The sequence below is a fragment of the Bos javanicus genome, chromosome 26 (genome assembly GCF_032452875.1).
Source record: "Bos javanicus breed banteng chromosome 26, ARS-OSU_banteng_1.0, whole genome shotgun sequence".
In the NCBI taxonomy this organism is placed as follows: Eukaryota; Metazoa; Chordata; class Mammalia; order Artiodactyla; family Bovidae; genus Bos; species Bos javanicus.
In genome coordinates, this window is record NC_083893.1 from 41,525,417 (window position 1) to 41,543,336 (window position 17,920).

Below are 17,920 nucleotides of genomic sequence, written 5' to 3' on the forward strand. Positions count from 1 at the left end.
GTGTGGCTATGATTTATTTTCTGAGAAGGGTTGGGTCTTTTCTCGCCTTTGTTAAATCATATCAGATTTAGCCTTTTGCTCTCTTTATCTAGGCTCACTTTTTTGGCCACAGATTTAAATAATGTTTCCTTTGTTATCATGGCTGTGTTTGTAAGATGGAGCAATTGAGGAATATTGACTTGCTACTTAAATAATTAAGTGAGTGTATTAAATTAGCTTGGACTTTGTTTTTTACAAGTTCTCTTTGACTTTAGGGGGCAAAATCTATTTCCCTTTATTGGCTCAAAGCAGCAGCAGGCTGTCACTTTTCCTGTTCATTCCTTTAGTCTGTGCAGATCAACCCTGAAATGTCCATTCCTGTCCCAGGGGAATAGGAAAAGGTGGACAATTCACCATGGGTGACAGATAATTAGGCCACTTTGGAGATTAAACGAGGGATATCGGCGGTTAGATTCTCTAATTACTCCTGACCTTCCCAGGGACCCCAGTTTGGAAGGATGGTATATATGGGGAGTAAAGGGGTAGGGGAGGTGTCCAGTTTCCCAGGATGGCCATCATAAATCACTTCACAGCTTCAACAACAGAAATTTATCCTCTCACAGTTCTGGAGGCCAGAAGTCCAAGGCTACCCTCCAGCTTAGCCACCTCACTGTACTTGCCTACGCGGCCACCATGGGGAGTGCCTGGCCTCAGGGACCCCTGTGGGTTGGGATCAGCCACTTTTTTCCTACATTCAGTGTATATAGTGCCACATGCATGTGCCAAGTCACTTTAGTTGTGCCCAGCTCTTTGCAACCCTATGGACTGGAGCCCGCCAGGCTCCTCTGTCCATGGGATTCTTCAGGTAAGAATACTGGAGTGGGTTGCTGCGCCCTCCTACAGGGGATCTTCCCGGCCCAGGGATCGAACTCGCATTCCTGCATTGGCAGGCGGGTTCTTTACCACTAGCACCACCTGGGAAGCCTCATATAATGGCACCTATGCTTGCAAATGTTCACGCAGGTGGTGGCCGCTGAGGACCATTTAAATTACTTGGCTTTGCAGGAGAAACAGGAGAAGCCGGCACCTGACCTCCTGGCATTGCAACCTTTGAGATCTCAGCATCTTTTAGAACTTCAATTTGCCAAGTCAGTTGACGGCTTGAGCTTCTTGTATCATTTTTCTTTTCTGAGAGCTCATTTGGGGCTCTCATAGGTGACTTTAGGGAGATACTAAAATTACCTTCTGAGGACGGGGCATGGGGCGGGGGAGAGAAAAGAGGGAGGGGTCACTGGCAATGGAGGGGGCACGTTCTGGGGACTACCCCTTAGATGTGAGATCTGAGGGGCCCGAGGTCATGCCAGGGAGCACCCCCTGCCGGTGCCCCTCCCCACTCCGGGATTCTGAGTCTCGAAGAAAGAAGTGGCAGGTAGGAACGGGTCAATCTGGGGGAAGGCTTGGGGAAGCAGGACTTTGCTCCGCATTGGCGGTGACGGGCCCAGACAGGGCTGCCCGACTCCCTGACCAAATCCATTAACGAAATCCTTGGCCCTTGTGGGATGCCGAGGTTTCTCAGCAAAGCCTCTGTGCTTTCCAGGACGTTGCATTTGAAAAATTGAGCAGGAGGAAGCGGGTATCCCCGCGCGGCCGGGGTGGAGGTGTGCGCATGTGCAAGGCGCCGGACAGGCGGAAGGATGTTGACACGTGCGCACCCACCGGGGCACCCTCAAGGTAAGTGTTCTCTACCTTATTTCCCCCTCGAAATATTCTGGTGCGTGAGAACTATTTTTATTTCTATTTTACAAGAAGGAAACAGAGGCTCAGAGAGGTTTAAAAAACCCCGCGGACTTGACTGAGTCACTCAGCCAGGACACTGAATTCCGGATCCTCGGTGACTGCGAAGTCTTTTGCTTTTCCCCAGGGTAGGAGAGTCCTTCCCCAGGAGGTCAGGACAGGAAGTGGCGGGAAGAGAAGTGGGGATAGGGGATACTCTCTGATGCCTGCCGTGGCCCTCACGCCCATTCTTCCATTCGTCTGATTGGTGGCTCTGCCTTGAGTCTGGGGCTGGCTCCACTGTTGTTTTTCACAGACGATGAAAAGCCTGCTCGTTCATTTCAATGGGTGGGAAGGGCAGTGGGGCTGCCCCACGTGTGCACTCTTGGGCTGACCTGAGTGGCTTTGCTCTTCTGGCCTCTTGTGTGTTTCCCTCTGCAGTCGGTGGACCCGTGGCGCCTCCCCAGGCTGGTGGCACCCAACCAGGCTTCTGGGTTCCCTGAAATAGCAACGGCAGAATCTGGAGAGTTCACAAGTCAGTCTTTTGGACAGTTTGTTGTTTAGTCCGACCTTTAGTGACCCCATGGACTGTAGATCGCCAGGCTCCTCTCTCCACGGGATTTCCCAGGCAAGAATACTGGAGTGGGTAGCCATCCCCTTTTCCAGGGGATCTTCCCCACCCAGGGTTTGAACTCGCCTCTCCTGCATTGCAGGTGAATTCTTTATGACTGAGCCACTGGGAAGCCCTTGGGTTTATTAGGAGCTGGGAAAAACAACCTGGGGGTCAAAAGTGGTAGGACTAAACAAAACCCAGACTCTTTGGCCCCGCCAAGCCCTGGAAGACCTGGACCCTGCTCCCTTTCTGACATCCCAGCCCCTGTTCCCACCCTTTCCTGCCATCAGACTACATGGACATTCTCTTCCACTGCAGTCCAGCAGGTGCTGTTCCCTCCACCTGCGACACCCCTGCCTCATTGTATCTCTCAGCCAATCCCTACCCCCTTGAGGCTCATCCTTAATGTCACTTCCTCCAAGGAGCCCTCCCTGAAGCCCCAGGTCCCCGGTGGATGTTTTAAAATGTAGCTTTTATTATTATTCAGGGAGGATGAGGCCAACAGATGAGGAGACAGTTGCCACTGAAAACATTGTTACAGCTCCCAGGAGGAGGGGAGCAGGACCAGGTGGAGACACACTAGGGCCGATCAGGAGGTAGAAGGGGAAAGGGGGAAACTTGCACAAGAGCCTTCTTCGTGGTTCCCGAGGGAAGGACCAGGTGAGCAGGGTAAGCAGGCTTGGGACTGGCTAGCCTAGGACTCCAGCCTTGGCCTGGACCCGGTGCACAGACAGCTCCCCATACCTTGGGAGCCAGCTGATCCCGATATCTATGGGGCCTTCCACTGCACACACACAGAGTCAGGGCCCTGATTCTTCTAGAACCAGAGACTTTAGAGCGAACACTCAGGCTCTGAGACCTAGATGTTCCAAACTGCCAGCCCCAGAGGCTCTGCGTCTGCGCTTTCCACCAAGGGAGGATAAAGTCATGGCCAGGGTCATACAACTAGTCAGTGCTGGTGTGTGTGTGAGTCACGCAGTCATGTCCAGCTCTTTGTAATCCCACAGACTGTAGCCTGCCAGGCTCCTCTGTCCATGCAATTCTCTAGGCAAGAATACTGGAGTGGGTTGCCATTCCCTTCTTCAGGGGATCTTCCTGACCTGGGGATCGAACCCAGGTCTCCCACATAGCAGGCAGATTCTTTACCATCTGAGCCATCGGGGAAGCCAGTGCTAGAACCAGAGCCAAATCAGGTGTTCCTTCCCATGTATTCCACCGCCTGTCCATATGAGTCACCAGATGGAGTGGCTGAAATGGACCATCTGGGACCCTCTGGGAAGGTAGTGAGCTCCTCATCTCTGGAGTGTTCTAGAATAAAATGGACATCACACTGGAGTCCTGTCACTATGGCACGGGAGATTTTGGTACAATGTGGTTGTAGCTCAGAGCTGTACTCAGTGAGGTTTGGTGTCTGAGCCCCTGAAGTGAGGTCTTGGGACTGCCGGGGTCCAGCCCCGGTGGATCCAGGGAATTCGAAGTGGGGACAGCGTCGGCGAGGATCGGGAAACAATTGCTTAATTAAACGTTAATTAAGGATATAAAGAATAATAGAATGAGGATGGCTCAGTGAGGAAATTCAGTGGAGAAAAGAGGCTGAAATAAGGATAGCTCAGTGAGGAAATTCAGTGGAGAAAAGAGGCTGAATAATTCAGCCAGAAGGTAAGAGAAAGAACGACATGGTGAGACCAAGTTTCGGTGAACAAGGCCCTCACTTTAATTTCCAAAGTAGTTTTTATACCTTAAGTTATGCATAGAGGATAATGGGGGAAGGGGTAGAGTCATGCAGTAAGCCAGGCTTTCTTCCTGCAAACTTATCATATACAAAAGTTTAGGTGATTTGCATCATCTTCTGGCCCGGAGGCCTTTTTCTCTAAAGGTGATTATTCTAAAGTCAGGCGCCAGCCTCCAAAAAGCATTAGATAAAGTTGCATTCCTACAGAGCAAAGGTGTGGTGGGGTATAACAAGAAAAAGAATTAATTCAAGGGTCCCAGGTTACAAACATTAAAGCTACTATTTACACCAATTATATTAATCAATACACTGCCAGGGACACAGCAGGTAAGGGATATGGAGACTTAGCAGCAAACATTGGCCCAACAAGTGAAAATCCCTTCACCAATACAATTTCTAATCAATCTTTTAACTGCTCAAAGGAATCTGTATTTAGACAGTTTAGAACATCTCATGCCTCTCACAGTTTGGAGGCTCTGAGCAATCACATGTGGCCAGAAAAACCTATTCAGGCAGGCTAGAGGACTTCCAAGGGAGTTTGTAGGTTGAAACACTGTCACACCCAGGAATTATTAACTGGAGCTGTAAGCTAACTCTTTTTCAGAGAGGTAGTGGGGGACAGCCCCCCCCCGTAAAGTCAGAGGTGTAGGTGAAAGCACAAAGCAGAAAGTAGGCAGACTCTGGTTTTGGGGGTAGATTGCTCGAGAATTTCCAGGGAGACTCCTGAGGCTTGATCCCGCCTTTGCGTATGCCAAGCCTCCTTCCTCATGACCTTTGCCAGGGGCGGAGCTCGCTCCCCGCATGGGACCACCGAAGTCTTGGGATTTCTGACTTGTCTGGGCCTATGGGGCTGGGTCACTACACATCCAAGCAACTGGACACCACCAGAAAAAGAGCTTTAGGGAAGCATTTGTTGTTCGGTTGCCATCTGAAGCCCTTAGGGAAGCATGCTGGGGCGGCATTTCCATTTATTTGTATTTGTTGTTTTTGACTCTGGCTAGTAACTCAGCTCCCAAGATTTGTGGAGAGATGTATGTAAAAAGGACGTTCAGCTTAGAACGAGCTGTTAGGCTGGATGCTCGAGCTTAGAACTGGAGGAAATGATGTACACAGCCAAGGCCAGGGTTCCTGTTAATGGACAGAGAAGTGGGCCACCCTGGGATGCTTTCTTAGAGTGGACACCAGAGGGCGCCCAAGGGCCTGTTTTCTGTGCCCTAAGAAGTGGTACCTGAGAGCATCGGGGAGTGTGGCCCATAGTGGAGTGAGTGGGATTGCTAGATCTTTCAAACTTAAACTGAAATCTTACATGGGGCCCTGCACTCCAGGGACAGGTGACTGGAGAAAGCTGGGTGGATAAAAGGGAGCCACAGCGAGGGAGTGAATCTGCTTATTTGCAGACAAACTTCTGCTGAGATGGAACCTTGACCCACAGAGAAATGCACACGCACACACATACACACACACAGTGCTCATCCATGTGCAAAGACAGAGCGGTGGGTAGGGACTGGTTCCTCCAGTTATCCAAGCTGAGACGTTTGTTGAGCATGTTCCAGGGGCCGAGTTTGGTGCTGGGCTCTGGGGGGACACAGGGGTGTGTAAGCCCCCAGCGGACACTCCTCTGTCACCGACTGCACAGCAGGAAGTGGGTGTCAGGGGGGTAGAACCACAGAGCTGAGGGTGAAGAGGGAAGTACATTCGGAGATGCCTCTCCTTGATCAAATGTGTTATAGTTTCTAGGGCACAGTTACCAGTAGGTAGAGTAGCTACCGGAGAAGGCAATGGCACCCCACTCCAGTACTCTTGCCTGGAAAATCCCATGGACGGAGGAGCCTGGTGGGCTGTATAGTCCATGGGGATGTGAAGAGTCAGATATGACTGGGTGACTTCACTTTCACTTTTCGCTTTCATGCATTGGAGAAGGAAATGGCAACCCACTCCAGTGTTCTTGCCTGGAGAATCCCAGGGACGGGGGAGTCTGGTGAGCTGCCGTCTATGAGGTCGCACAGAGTCGGACACAACTGAAGCGACGCAGCAGCAGCAGCAGCAGCAGCAGCAGAGTAGCTACTCTCCTATCTTGCTGTATAATTTATGTGACTTAGAAGAGGCTGTGCTTGAAGACCCTCAGGCCTTAACGAGCTGCACTAACTCCAGGCCCCTTTTACTGTTGGCGTTTCGATGAGCCCTGGGGTGGAGGTCCAGGACTTCGATGGGCGAGGCTTCACAGGTGTGATAGAGGAGGGTCCCACCTCCCTGCCTCACAGGCTTCACAGACCAAGGCACCGAGAAGAACACTGTGAGATTCCACTTTGACCCCTGCAATGAAGGGTCTCAGCCTTGTCCCCGACTTTTAGACAGTTCTCAGAGAGAGCAGATTAAACATCATCTACCAGCAAAGTAAGTCATAGGCACAGCTTTGAATAATATGCTGCTGCTAAGTCACTTCAGTCGGGTCCGACTCTGTGTGACCCCATAGATGGCAGCCCATGAGGCTCCCCCATCCCTGGGATTCTCCAGGCAAGAACACTGGAGTGGGTTGCCATTTCCTTCTCCAATGCATGAAAGTGAAAAGTGAAAGTGAAGTCACTCAGTCGTGTCCGACTCTTGGCGACCCATGGACTGCAGCCTACCAGCCTCCTCTGTACATGGGATTTTCTAGGCAAGAGTACTGGAGTGGGTTGCCATTGCCTTCTCTGTTGAATAATATAAAACACTCCAATTTTTGTTTAAATATTTCTGTCCAAGCATTTCTGGATACTAGAGCTAGGAAAGGAGCTCCCCAGAGTGTCAAGGCTGGGAGCAATATGAGAACCTTCTAGTCTAATCTTTTTTTTTTAATTTTAATTGGAGGCTGATTACTTTGCAATATTATAGTGGTTTTGCCATACATTGACGTGAATCAGCCATGGGTGTACATGTGTTCCCCATCCTGAACCCCCCTCCCACCTCCCTCCCCATCCCATCCCTCAGGGTCATCCCAGTGCACCAGCCCTGAGCACCCTGTGTTATGCATCGAACCTGGACTGGCGATCTGTTTCACATATGATAATATACATGTTTCAATGCTATTCTTTCAAATCATCCCACCCTCGCCTTCTCCCACAGAGTCCAAAAGTCTGTTCTTTACATCTGTGCCTCTTTTGCTGTCTCGCTTACAGGGTCATCATTACCATTTAGTCTAATCTTACGTTACAGATGAGGCCTGAGGATTTGGGGGTTGGTTCTCACCGTGGGCCCCTTTTAAAGTGTTGCGTTCCCCCAGGCACTGTAAGAAGCCTGGCACTACATAGAAACAGTAATGACACTGCACGCCTAAGGAGGGCGATTGAGGTGGAGGTCGGTGGCACCCCAGTTGGTCTCTGTAAGACTGCATCCCTCCCACAGCCCCCAGCCTGCAAGGGGACTGAGCCTAGAACAGGAAGTGCTCAGAACCTTCCTTGATGTTGCCATGGTGCCCACAAAGACCCGAGGAAACCAAAGGCCGGCTCCCCTGCCAAAGCTCCTTGCCCTCAGGAAGAAAAGAGTGAGCCCCGCGTGTCATGAGCGCTCCGAGCATTCAGCCCCAGAAGGTGAAGGGCCATCAGCTGTCCTGTCGTTCAGAGACCGACGTAACAAGAGTGCCTCCGCTCCGCTAGCTCCCCCGTCAGCACACCCGCGGGGGCCAAGGAGCCTCAGGACAGCAGGTATCGCTGGTACTTCCATCCGTGTTGGAGACAGAGGACATCCCGAGTGATGGGCACTGCTTGGACTTGGTTCCATGTGGTCAGCTGGCAGAGGAGGGCTTCGGGGGGTCTGGGCTGGGAGGCAGGGGGGGTCTGAGAGCTCAGGCACCCTCGCAGGTAGCTCCTGCCGATTAGAGTGACCCAGGAACTGACCCTCAAAACCCGTTAAGGCGACGGTCCCCAGCCTTTTTGGCCTTAAGGACCAGTTTCATGGAAGACAGTTTTTCCATGGACTGGGGTGGACTGGGGTGGTGGTTTGGGGATGATTCAAGCACATTACACTCGCTGTGCACTTTCTTTCTTTTTTAAAAAGATGCTTTATTTTGTACTGCTGATTAACAAACAATGTTGTGATAGTTTCAGATAAACAGGGAAGGGACTCGGCCATACAGATACATGTATCCATTCTTCCCCAACCCTACTCCCATCCAGGCTGCCAAATAGCATCCAGTAGAGTTCCCTGGGTTAAAGAGTAGGTCCTTGTTGGATACATTTTAATTATACCAGTGCATACGTGACCTTCCCAAACTCCCTATCTCTTCCCCACTATCCTTCCCCGCAGTGTGCACTTTATTTCCAATCTAACGCTCCAGGACAGTGCTGGCCAACGTATACTGTCCAGATGTAACTGTTAATATCACCCCTTTTAGTGCCCTGATCTGAATGACAGGTTACATGATCAGTCCACATATAGGTCTCCATTGGTTCCCATCACCTGGGTAAAGAGTGGAAAATTGTGGATTAGCTCCTAGTTTGCTTTATCTGAGCCACTTTCCCTGCACAATAGCAGGGAATCATCTTTCTACTAATGTACCTTCAAAAATTAGATTTTCACTTGATTTGATCACTCAGTCACATTTGAGGCTTACTCATTCCTTTTGTGGCAAAATAAAGATTCTTTGAGCCAATCTCCTCCATAATGTTTTGAAAACACCCTTTGGAAGTTTTTTGAAAATTTAAAATTTGCCTCTTTCACCTTCCAGGTGCTTCTCTTTTGTGCAATCTCTGGGATCCTTCATGAAAATGCTGAATCCGGTAAGCAGCTCAGTTTCACGGAGGGCAGGCGATGGTGAGGAACAGAAGCGCTGGGTGACAGGTGTGCCACTGGGTTCCCTCAGGGGGATGGTCCCACACCCCCAGGGACCTCAGGCTTTATTGGCTGACTCTGCTGGTGGCGGGGGTTGGGGGGGGGGGGCGTGTGTTTGGAGCCCCACGGTCAGAGACCACTGTTCACACTTTAGCAGGGCTGTATCTAGATTCAGACTCCAAAATCATCCACCATATTCCAGGCGCTATACTAAAGCAGAGTTCCCAAACTTTTATTTTATCATTTTAACAGCATCTTCATCCTCATGGTTCATAGTCACCTTCATCCTCATTATCATTGGCATTATTCCCATTTAACCTATGAGGCCTAAGAGGATGAAAAGAGCAAATACTTTGCCCAAGGTCACACAACTAGTTCATGGCAGAAACAAGACTTGAAATCAGATCCTCCGTTCCGTGGTCCCTTGCCTCCCCACCACCTTGCTGGTACCTGGTGTGGCTTAGAATCAATTTCACCCATTCCTATGGGTCTCTCGTGGTGCAGTTGTCCTGGATAAGTTTCCTTGAGCCGCCACACCTGAGGTTTTACATCCATGCATTATTGGGACGGCTTCCTTAAGGAAATTGCTGAATCCTAGGCCCTCAAGAAGATGTCTAAGGAAAAGTCTCTGCCCAGTGACACAGCTGTTCCGGTCCTGGGGTGATACCCAAAGAACTGAAAACAGGTGTTCAAACAGAAACGCATACATGAATGTTCACAGCACTACTGCCAGTGGCCAGAAGGTTGTAACAATCCAAGTATCATTCTATCAGCTGATGAATGGACAAACAAACGGTGGTCTGTCCACACAATGGAGTGTCAAAAGGACTGAAATTCTGGCACGTGGCTGAACCTTGAAGCATGCCGAGGGAAAAAACAGACATAAAAGGCCACTATTATAGGATTCCATTTATATAAAATTTCAAGAAATCCATAGAGACAGAATGCAGATGAGTGGTTTCCAGGGAGTGGGAGAGGGGGGAATTAGGGGATGACTCGATAAGCAGAAAGCCTGCTTCTGCAGTGATGACAACATTCTGCATCGTCTGAATGCATAGTTGTCATGGTTGTGAGTGAAAGTCGCTCAGTCGTGTCCAACTCTTTGTGACCCCATGGATGTCCACGGAATTCTCTAGGCCAGAACACTGGAGTGGGTAGCCTTTTCCTTCTCCAGGGATCTTCCCAACCAGGGATCAAAGCACCCATCACCAACTCCCGAACTTTGCTCAAACTCATGTCCATCAAGTTGGTGATGCCATCCAACCATCTCATCCTCTGTTGTCCCCTTCTTCTTCCTTTGAGAATGTCTGTGGGTGGTGATGAAAGTCCAGAGAAATGGCCTTCAATCTTTCCCAGCGTCAGGGTCTTTTCCACTGAGTCAGTTCTTTGCATCAGGTGGCCAAAGTACTGGAGCTTCAGCATTAAAAAAACAAAACAAAAATAGACGTTTTGTGTATTTTAGTGCAATTAAAAAAACAAAAAGTCTCTGCCCCAGATCTCCTAAGTTTGGTATCTTTCTCCCTGGCACCTCCTGCCCCAGATGCTAAATTCCAGGTTACTTTGTGGCTTAAAGTCTTGTTTCCTAAATGCAGTAGATTTGCCTTGAGAATGTGACTCTGGAGAAATATTGGCCAGCTTTGAAAATTAACCAGCTCTTTAAATTTTGTCTTAAATTTCCTTTCTGTTGTACAGTTTGGAAAATCTGGTATTTATGAGAGGTTAAAAGAAAAAGACATTCTCTCTTTCTTTGCTTCCCAAGCAGCAGAAACCCCGGCTGGAACGCCGAATCGCTGGCTCAACCAACCGGTGGCGTTTCCCCAGACAGCCTTTCTCGGGAGACCTCCTGGGGCTCTCCCAGATGTGCAAGGCTGCCAACATAGACTTTGATGAAGTTCTGAAGAACCCAGACAGGTAGGAAGCTCAAAGGCCCACGGCAGGGTGAACTGCCCTTCTGGGAAGTGCCCAGTACTTGGGCCACACTGGTTGGGCAGGTGGGCTGTCCTGGGTATTTGCAAAAAGGCTGCCTTTGGGACCAGCCCTTAAGGATGGACAGGGTCAGGGTGACAACTTCCTTTGAGAACGTCTGTGGGTGGTGATAAAAGTCCAGAGAAACGGAGAATTTTTTTCCCCAGATTTTCCTTTGTACTGGGAACTTTGGACCCTAAGAGGATTCTGAGTTTATCAGTTGGATTCTTGACAAACACAGCGAGATGGCCCCGCTCAGAGTTTGAACTCGCATCCCCAGGAACATGCATGTCCAGCAGGGGGAGAAGCCGGCTCCCTGGTCCCTCCCAGAGTGTTCTAAGCAGATGGCTTGGAGCATCACTTCTCTAGGTTACAAGTTCTTTCCTGCCTTTCCTGGGGAAGCAGAGCTGGAGCTCTTTGCCAAAGAAACACTTCATTTCCTTGGCCCTTTGGTCCTGCCTGGCTGCTGCTACTTCCTTGGACCGGTGGCATCTGCCTTGTGAGCACTCAGTCTGATCTACCTGAGTGTGGGCTGTGCCTGGGCAGCACCTGGCCCAGAAGAGCTCCTGGTTCCACGTTTACTGAGCAAGTAGCCACGTCTTCTCTTTCTAGACCCACCAGCCAGCCTCTCTCTGTTGCCCCCCACCCCACGGATGATGGTACTGCACACGTGAATAAACCGAAACCCATCTGGATTTGGTCTCCAAATTCTCGGATGAACCCAGCTTAAAAAAAAAAAAGTTGAATGCTATGAGTTGCTATTTTTGGCACTGGCTACTCATGGCCTTAAACAAATTTGAATTTATTTTATATTTTGTTTGGTTAGAGCCCTGAAGAAATCTTAGGATTTTTGCCAAAGTTTGTTGTGTTCCTTAGCGCCAGGGCCAGGAGCTGGAGCTGGGCCTGGGAATATAGGCAAACTGATCCAGAAACCTGAGGATGGTGACTGGGCCACAGGGGCAGAGGTCTCTGGGACTCGGTTTGCGAAATCGCTGAGCTAAGCTGGGAGTGGTGGCCATTGGCACTTGGCTAAGCTGGGGGTGGTGGCCTGGGGGTGATGGCCATTGGTGCTGGGCTTTAGGACTATTGTGCTATGCTAAGTTGCTTCAGTTGTGTCCAACTCTTGGCAACCCTATGGACTGTAGCCCACCAGGCTCCCCTGTCTATGGGATTCTCCAGACAAGAATACTGGAGTGGGTTGCCATGCCCTCCTCCAGGGGATCTTCCTGACCCAGGGATTGAATACACATCTCTTATGTCTCCTGCACTGGCAGGCGGGCTCTTGGCGGGTTCTTTACCACTAGCATCACCACAGCAGTCTTATTTGACAGGGTTGAAATTCCTTCTCCTACATTCACTCTTTCTGTGACCTTTAGCCAGTGGCTTAACCTCCTTGAGCTTCAGTTTCCTCATCTGTGAAATGGTGATAATATCATCTCCCTTGAAGAGTTGTAGATTTAAGGCTTCCCTGGTGGCTCAGATGGTAAAGAATACACCTGCAATGCAGGAGACATGAGTTCGATCCCTGGGTTGGGAAGATCCCCTGGAGAAGGGAATGGCAACCCACTCCAGTATTCTTGCCTGGAGAATTCCATGGACAGAGGACCCTGGAGGGCTACAATCCATGGGGTCACGAAGAGTCAGACACAACTGAACAACCAACACACACACACACACACACACACACACTTGAAGAGCAAGCTGGAGGATTAAATCAGATGGTATACTGAAAATGATCAGTGTTGTTCCTGGCAAATAGTTAGATGCTCAATGAATAGAGATGAATCTTTATAGCCTGAGCAGCAGTTTTAAGTACTAATCCTGGCCTTCGATTTGGGGGAATGTCAGCCCTGTGCTCTGTCAGCCAATGACTGGTGTCCCACCTAGGCGATCACCTAGGCCTAGAGCACCTAGGTGCTCAGTCCACATAGGCTCAGCTCAACTGTGAATTTCATCTGCTCCATTAGCCCCTTGTCGTGTTCCTGAGACAGTCGACTAGCCTGGGCATGTCCTTGTCGTGGTGACAGCAGAGGGTAAGAGGGCAAGCCCAGTTGCACCTGTGCTGTTCAAACCTTCAGCCACCTCATGTCCGCTAACATCCCATCAGCCAAGGCAAGTCACATGATCAAAATCAAAGTCAAGGGGCAGGAAAGACACTTTGGAGTTCCTGCAGGAAAAGGCTGTGTATTTGGGGCCATGGATGCGGTCCACTACAGTGTGGGAGGAACTGCTTTTCTTTAACAAACACAAAATTTCATCTTCTTTATTTCCTCAGTGGGGATTTATTCCTTGTGGTCGTGGGAAACATAAACTTGGAGAGCCTAACAAAGGTTTTGTTTAATTTAGGTAATAAAATAAAGGACTTATTCTGGTAACCCTTCTGCACGTTCAGACTTGTCAGCTAACAAGATCGATACGGGGAGGGTGGAGTCCTGAACGGTACTCACGACACACACGTCCTTGGGCACTTGCCCCCTAGCCCTCAGCCCGCCCCCACCAGCAATCCTGTTCTTGGCGCCAATGCTGTTATTGTTGCTTCTCCCACTTGGGGGCGCTGTTGACTTTGACAGGCGCTGGATCAATCCGTATTTCACAAGTTCTGTAAAGCAGATCACTGGCAGTGGAAAGCTGAGTTAACTAGCTCCCAGCTTCGCATTTATTTCAGAAATGTAATTGTGCCTCTCATAGGTCAATGCCCTGGGTTCTGCCCAGCTGGCCAGTACTTGTGGTTGGGTCTGTGGGTTTCTGTGACACAATGAGCTTTTGGCTCCATCACTCAGAGATGCCAACGACTCCATCTCTCTGTCTCTTCTGGCTCTTCATTATGCTTCCTTCCACTGGGACTGGGGTGTGGACTGCGGGGAGAAGGAACCTGAGAGATGAGGCTCCTTGCCAACAGCCTAACCTCTTTGTGCCTTAGTTTCTTTATTTGCATATTGGGGATGCTCTCTTACAGGGTTGTCGTGGGAATTTATGCGACATAATTTAGTGAGAATTTAGAACGGAGTCTGGGAAATAAATACCCAATTAACACGTGTCATGCGGTGTCCCTGGGGTTCTTTGGCATGTACGGACACAGCTAACATCTGAACCCAGAGATCCAGGATGAAGAAGTACGGCTGAGGAAGGACCTCTCCCCGGAGGCTTAGGGGGCTTGGACTCTGGGAAAAGGTGATCCTGCCTCATGTTTGCTCCCATTCTGATCTCAGTGCCGAGTCCACTCGGAGAGTGGGAAGAGGCCACTCTAAGAGCCAAGGATATAAAGGAACCCATCGGTTTTTATCAGAGAGCAGTTCTGGGAGAGGTGGACCAGAGACCATGATCCATGGGGTAGCGCTGATAGAACTGAGTGCTCAGCGCCAAGTGTACCAAGAACCAGCCGTTTTATGCCCCTAGCGACCACCACGTGGTCCCCGTTTCCCTCTTAGGAAGGGAAGCACTGAGTCCCAGAGGTGGGTCCAAAGTCTGCATTACTCTTCCCAGAAAATTAAATTGGAGTTTTGCATGTTGAAGATCCCCTGGAGAAGGAAATGGCAACCCACTCCAGTATTCTTGCCTGGAGAATTCCAAGGACAGAGGAGCCTGGCAGGCTACAGTCCATGGGGTCACAGAGAGTTGAACACGACTGAGCTACTAACACTCACTCCCCTTCATTTTTGCATGTCGAAGGTATCAAGTCAGAAGCCCTTTGGGTGGTCTGCTGCAGGAAGTCTTTTTGTCTTTGAGAAACTTAATAGACTTTCCTCTTTTCTTCTCTCTCTCTTTTTAGTCTTTTATTGAATTTGTTAGAGCTTCCCTGGTAGCTCAGTTGGCAAAGAATCTGCCTGCAATGCAGGAGACCCTGGTTTGTTTGATTCCTGGGTCAAGGAAGATCCCCTGGAGAAAGGGTAGGCTACCCACTCACTCCAGTATTCTTGGGCTTCCCTGGTGGCTCGGTTGGTAAAGAATCTGCCTGCAATGCGGGAGACCTGGGCTCGATCCCTGGATTGGGAAGATCCCCTGGAGGAGGGCATGGCAACCCACTCCAATATTCTTGCCTGGAGAATCCCGGTGGACAGAGGAGCCTGGCAGGCTACAGTCCATGGGGTAGCAAAAGAGTCAGACACAACTTAGTGACTTTCACTTCACTTCGTTGAATTTGTTACAATATTGCTTCTGTTTTATGTTTTGGCTTTTTGGCTCCAAAGCATGTAGGATCTCAGCTCCCTGACCAGGGATTGCACCCACACTCCCGGTATTGGAAATCAAAGTCTTAACCGCTGGACTGCCAGGAAAGTGTCCCCCTACCTTTTCTTCTCTCATTTCTCTATCTTGGGAGTGAGCCCCAGACTTACAGCATGTTCCCAACATCCTGCTTCATCCCAGGCCACTTAGTCCCACAGAGTGAAGAGGACAACTCACAGATGCCATGTGTTCCATCAGCTTTTCCGATGAGCCTGAAATTAGCCTCAACTTCGGGAGCTGCAGAGCCTGCGGAATAAACGATCTTTCTTGGCAAGCAGCCAAGACACCAGGAAAAGGCAGTGGGATTACTTCTGTTGCCTGCCGTCTCCTGGCTCAACCGATGACTCGAATGTTTGTTGAGGATAGTTGAGTTCATGGCCATTGCCCCATTATTTCCAAAATCTGTTGCTCCATTTTGAGATCACAGCCTGAACTCCTGACCTTAGCCAGCCATTGCCAGATGTGTGACCCAAGCCACTAGGGGCTTGGAGTCTGGCTTGGGTCAGTCCCCCTGCTCCTGTGGGATAAACAAGTCTAGCTCCCACTGCCTTCCTGAGGCTGAGTCACTTGCAATCATCATTTCTGCTTGGAAATGGCAGCATGTGGTCAATATTATTCTGTACACAGGCTCCCCCACCCAAGCCCTCCTGCAGACACCCTGGTCCACCAAGATTTCCGGCATCACGGGAAAACAGCATGGCAAAGGCGACCCTGGCTGGATTGTGGCGAGTGTCCCTTGGCTGGTTGGATTTCTTGGAATGACTGTGAATGTGTGACTCCAGCTTTGTTGCCTGTCCTTGCTCAGTGGGATGAATCTAGTGTTGAGGGGAAAGAGTCTTATCTTTGTCACCACCCAATCCTTGATATTATTGAGCACATTCATCATGGCCTTGCCTGGGCTGCTGCTGCTACTAAGTCGCTTCAGTCGTGTCCGACTCTGCACAACCCCATAGATGGCAGTCCACCAGGCTCCCCTGTCCCTAGGATTCTCCAGGCAAGAACACTGGAGTGGGTTGCCATTTCCTTCTCCAATGCATGAAAGTGAAAAGTGAAAGTGAAGCTGCTCAGTCATGTCTGACTCTTAGTGACCCCATGGACTGCAGCCCACCAGGCTCCTCCATCCATGGGATTTTCCAGGCAAGAGTCCTGGGCTGCAGCAGTAAATAAAACACCGACTTTGTCTCTAAAGGCTGCGGAGCCTAACCCAGAGAGCGTGTGGGGAAATAGGTGACTAGAAGACCCTGCAGAAGGAGTTTTAACAGGGGGAAATCTCGGGACAGGCGGTGTTTAGGGCTTCCCACCTAGCCTCCCCAGCGGAAACAAACACTAAGCTTATCTGGAGGACGAGTGGACGTTCGTCCACTGAGAAGGAGAGGGAGCTATGCGTCCACAGATGGGAAGCAAGAGGTGCTGGGTTCCGACTCTTGAGAAGGGCTGGAGCAGGCAGTGCAGGGAAATGAGGCTGCAGAGACAGGCACAAGCTGGTTAGCCACGCTACCGAGGCTGGCTTGCCCCTGGGAGCAATGGAGGAGACATCGAAGATTCTCAGCAGGAGAGAGGCAAGATCAGACTGGCGTTTCAGATGGTCAGGCTGCAGTGTGCGGTGTGCATCAGAGGGCACCAGATGGACGCCTGGTACCTGGCAGCGACTGGGGGGAGATACTGGTGGCTTGGATGAAGGTCACAGTAACAAGGGCAAGGATTCACCCAAGGAGATATGGATGAATTCAAAAGACATTCCATTAGATCTGGGCAAATGATCAGGTGAGACAACACTCAGGATACTGGCTTGGGCAACTGGAGGCGGGTGGTGCTATATCCTGGCAGAGGATTGGGGTCTGGCTCAGGGTGGATTCTTCTTCATTTTTTGGCCACGCTGCTTAGCTTGCAGGATCTGTTCCCTGAGAAGGGATTGAACCCAGGACCATGGCAGTGAAAGCCCAGAATCTTAGCCGCTAGGCTACTGGGAAACTCCCTTGGGAAGATTTTGAGTTTGATGGTGGACACATTGGGGCATGCATGACGCTAACCAGAAGTATTGCTGAGTTAATTTCCCAGACATGTGCAGAACCCTCTCTTCCTTTCTCCAGCGGTTATTTATTGAGCACCTACTATATGCTAGGCTTTGTTTTAGACACTTACCCAAAGAGGTGTCATTCAGCATCCAGATGCAACCTCACATACGTCCGTGGTAAGGATGCTCACAAACTGACAACAGGAATGAGTGATTTGAGCTGGTCATCAGACAGAGCTTACAGTTTGTCAGACTGGTAGACCCCTGGGGACCTGAGGAAACTGTCCCAACAGGAGAGAGGTGATAAGTTTGGTTCAGGAATGCTTTAGGGATGCTTACACTGGAATGATAACTTGTTGCAGATCAAGAAAAATGTCAGTGTTAACTCCTGGATTTTTTTTGTGTTTGTATTTTTTTTTCTTGAGGTTATGCATTTCACAAATTCAGAGGATTTTCCCTGAGAATTTGAAGAACAAGACCATCCAAAGCAGAGAGGCAGGTGAGTTCCTGTCACCAGTGAACTCCTCAGAACGTTGCTAATCTCAGAGGCATCATGTGGTCTCTGTGGAAGAAAACCAGTGGCCAGGTCACTAGTCTGGAAGCTTCTGTTCTTGCTGACTGCACAATGTCCCACGTGTAACGTGTGCTAAATCGCTTCAGTTGTGTCCGACTCTCCAATCCCATGGACTGCAGCCTGCCAGGCTCCTCTGTCCATGGAATGTTCCAGGCAAGAATCCTGGAGCGGGTTGCCATTTCCTACTCCAGGGGATCTTCCTGACCCAAGGATGGAGCCCACATCTCTTATGACTGCTGC

General features: G+C 50.0%; 1 protein-coding gene across 6 annotated transcripts in view; it reads left to right on the plus strand.

Annotated features, from left to right (window-relative positions):
• The first annotated feature begins 3,748 nt into the window (after nt 1-3,748).
• BTBD16 (BTB domain containing 16) overlaps nt 3,749-17,920 on the plus strand; it is a 56,700-nt gene continuing 42,528 nt past the window's right edge. For 2 of the 6 annotated variants that reach the window (XM_061403733.1, XM_061403730.1), the window contains exons 1-5: nt 3,750-4,024; nt 7,479-7,777; nt 8,800-8,851; nt 10,663-10,814; nt 17,532-17,605. In XM_061403733.1, coding sequence (XP_061259717.1) covers nt 8,834-8,851; nt 10,663-10,814; nt 17,532-17,605 — 244 coding nt within the window. In that variant the 5' untranslated portion in view covers nt 3,750-4,024; nt 7,479-7,777; nt 8,800-8,833. Of the gene's footprint in view, nt 4,025-7,478; nt 7,778-8,799; nt 8,852-10,662; nt 10,815-17,531; nt 17,606-17,920 lie in introns of all 6 variants that reach the window. The other 4 variants (XM_061403731.1, XM_061403732.1, XM_061403728.1 and 1 more) reach the window with 4 other exon arrangements.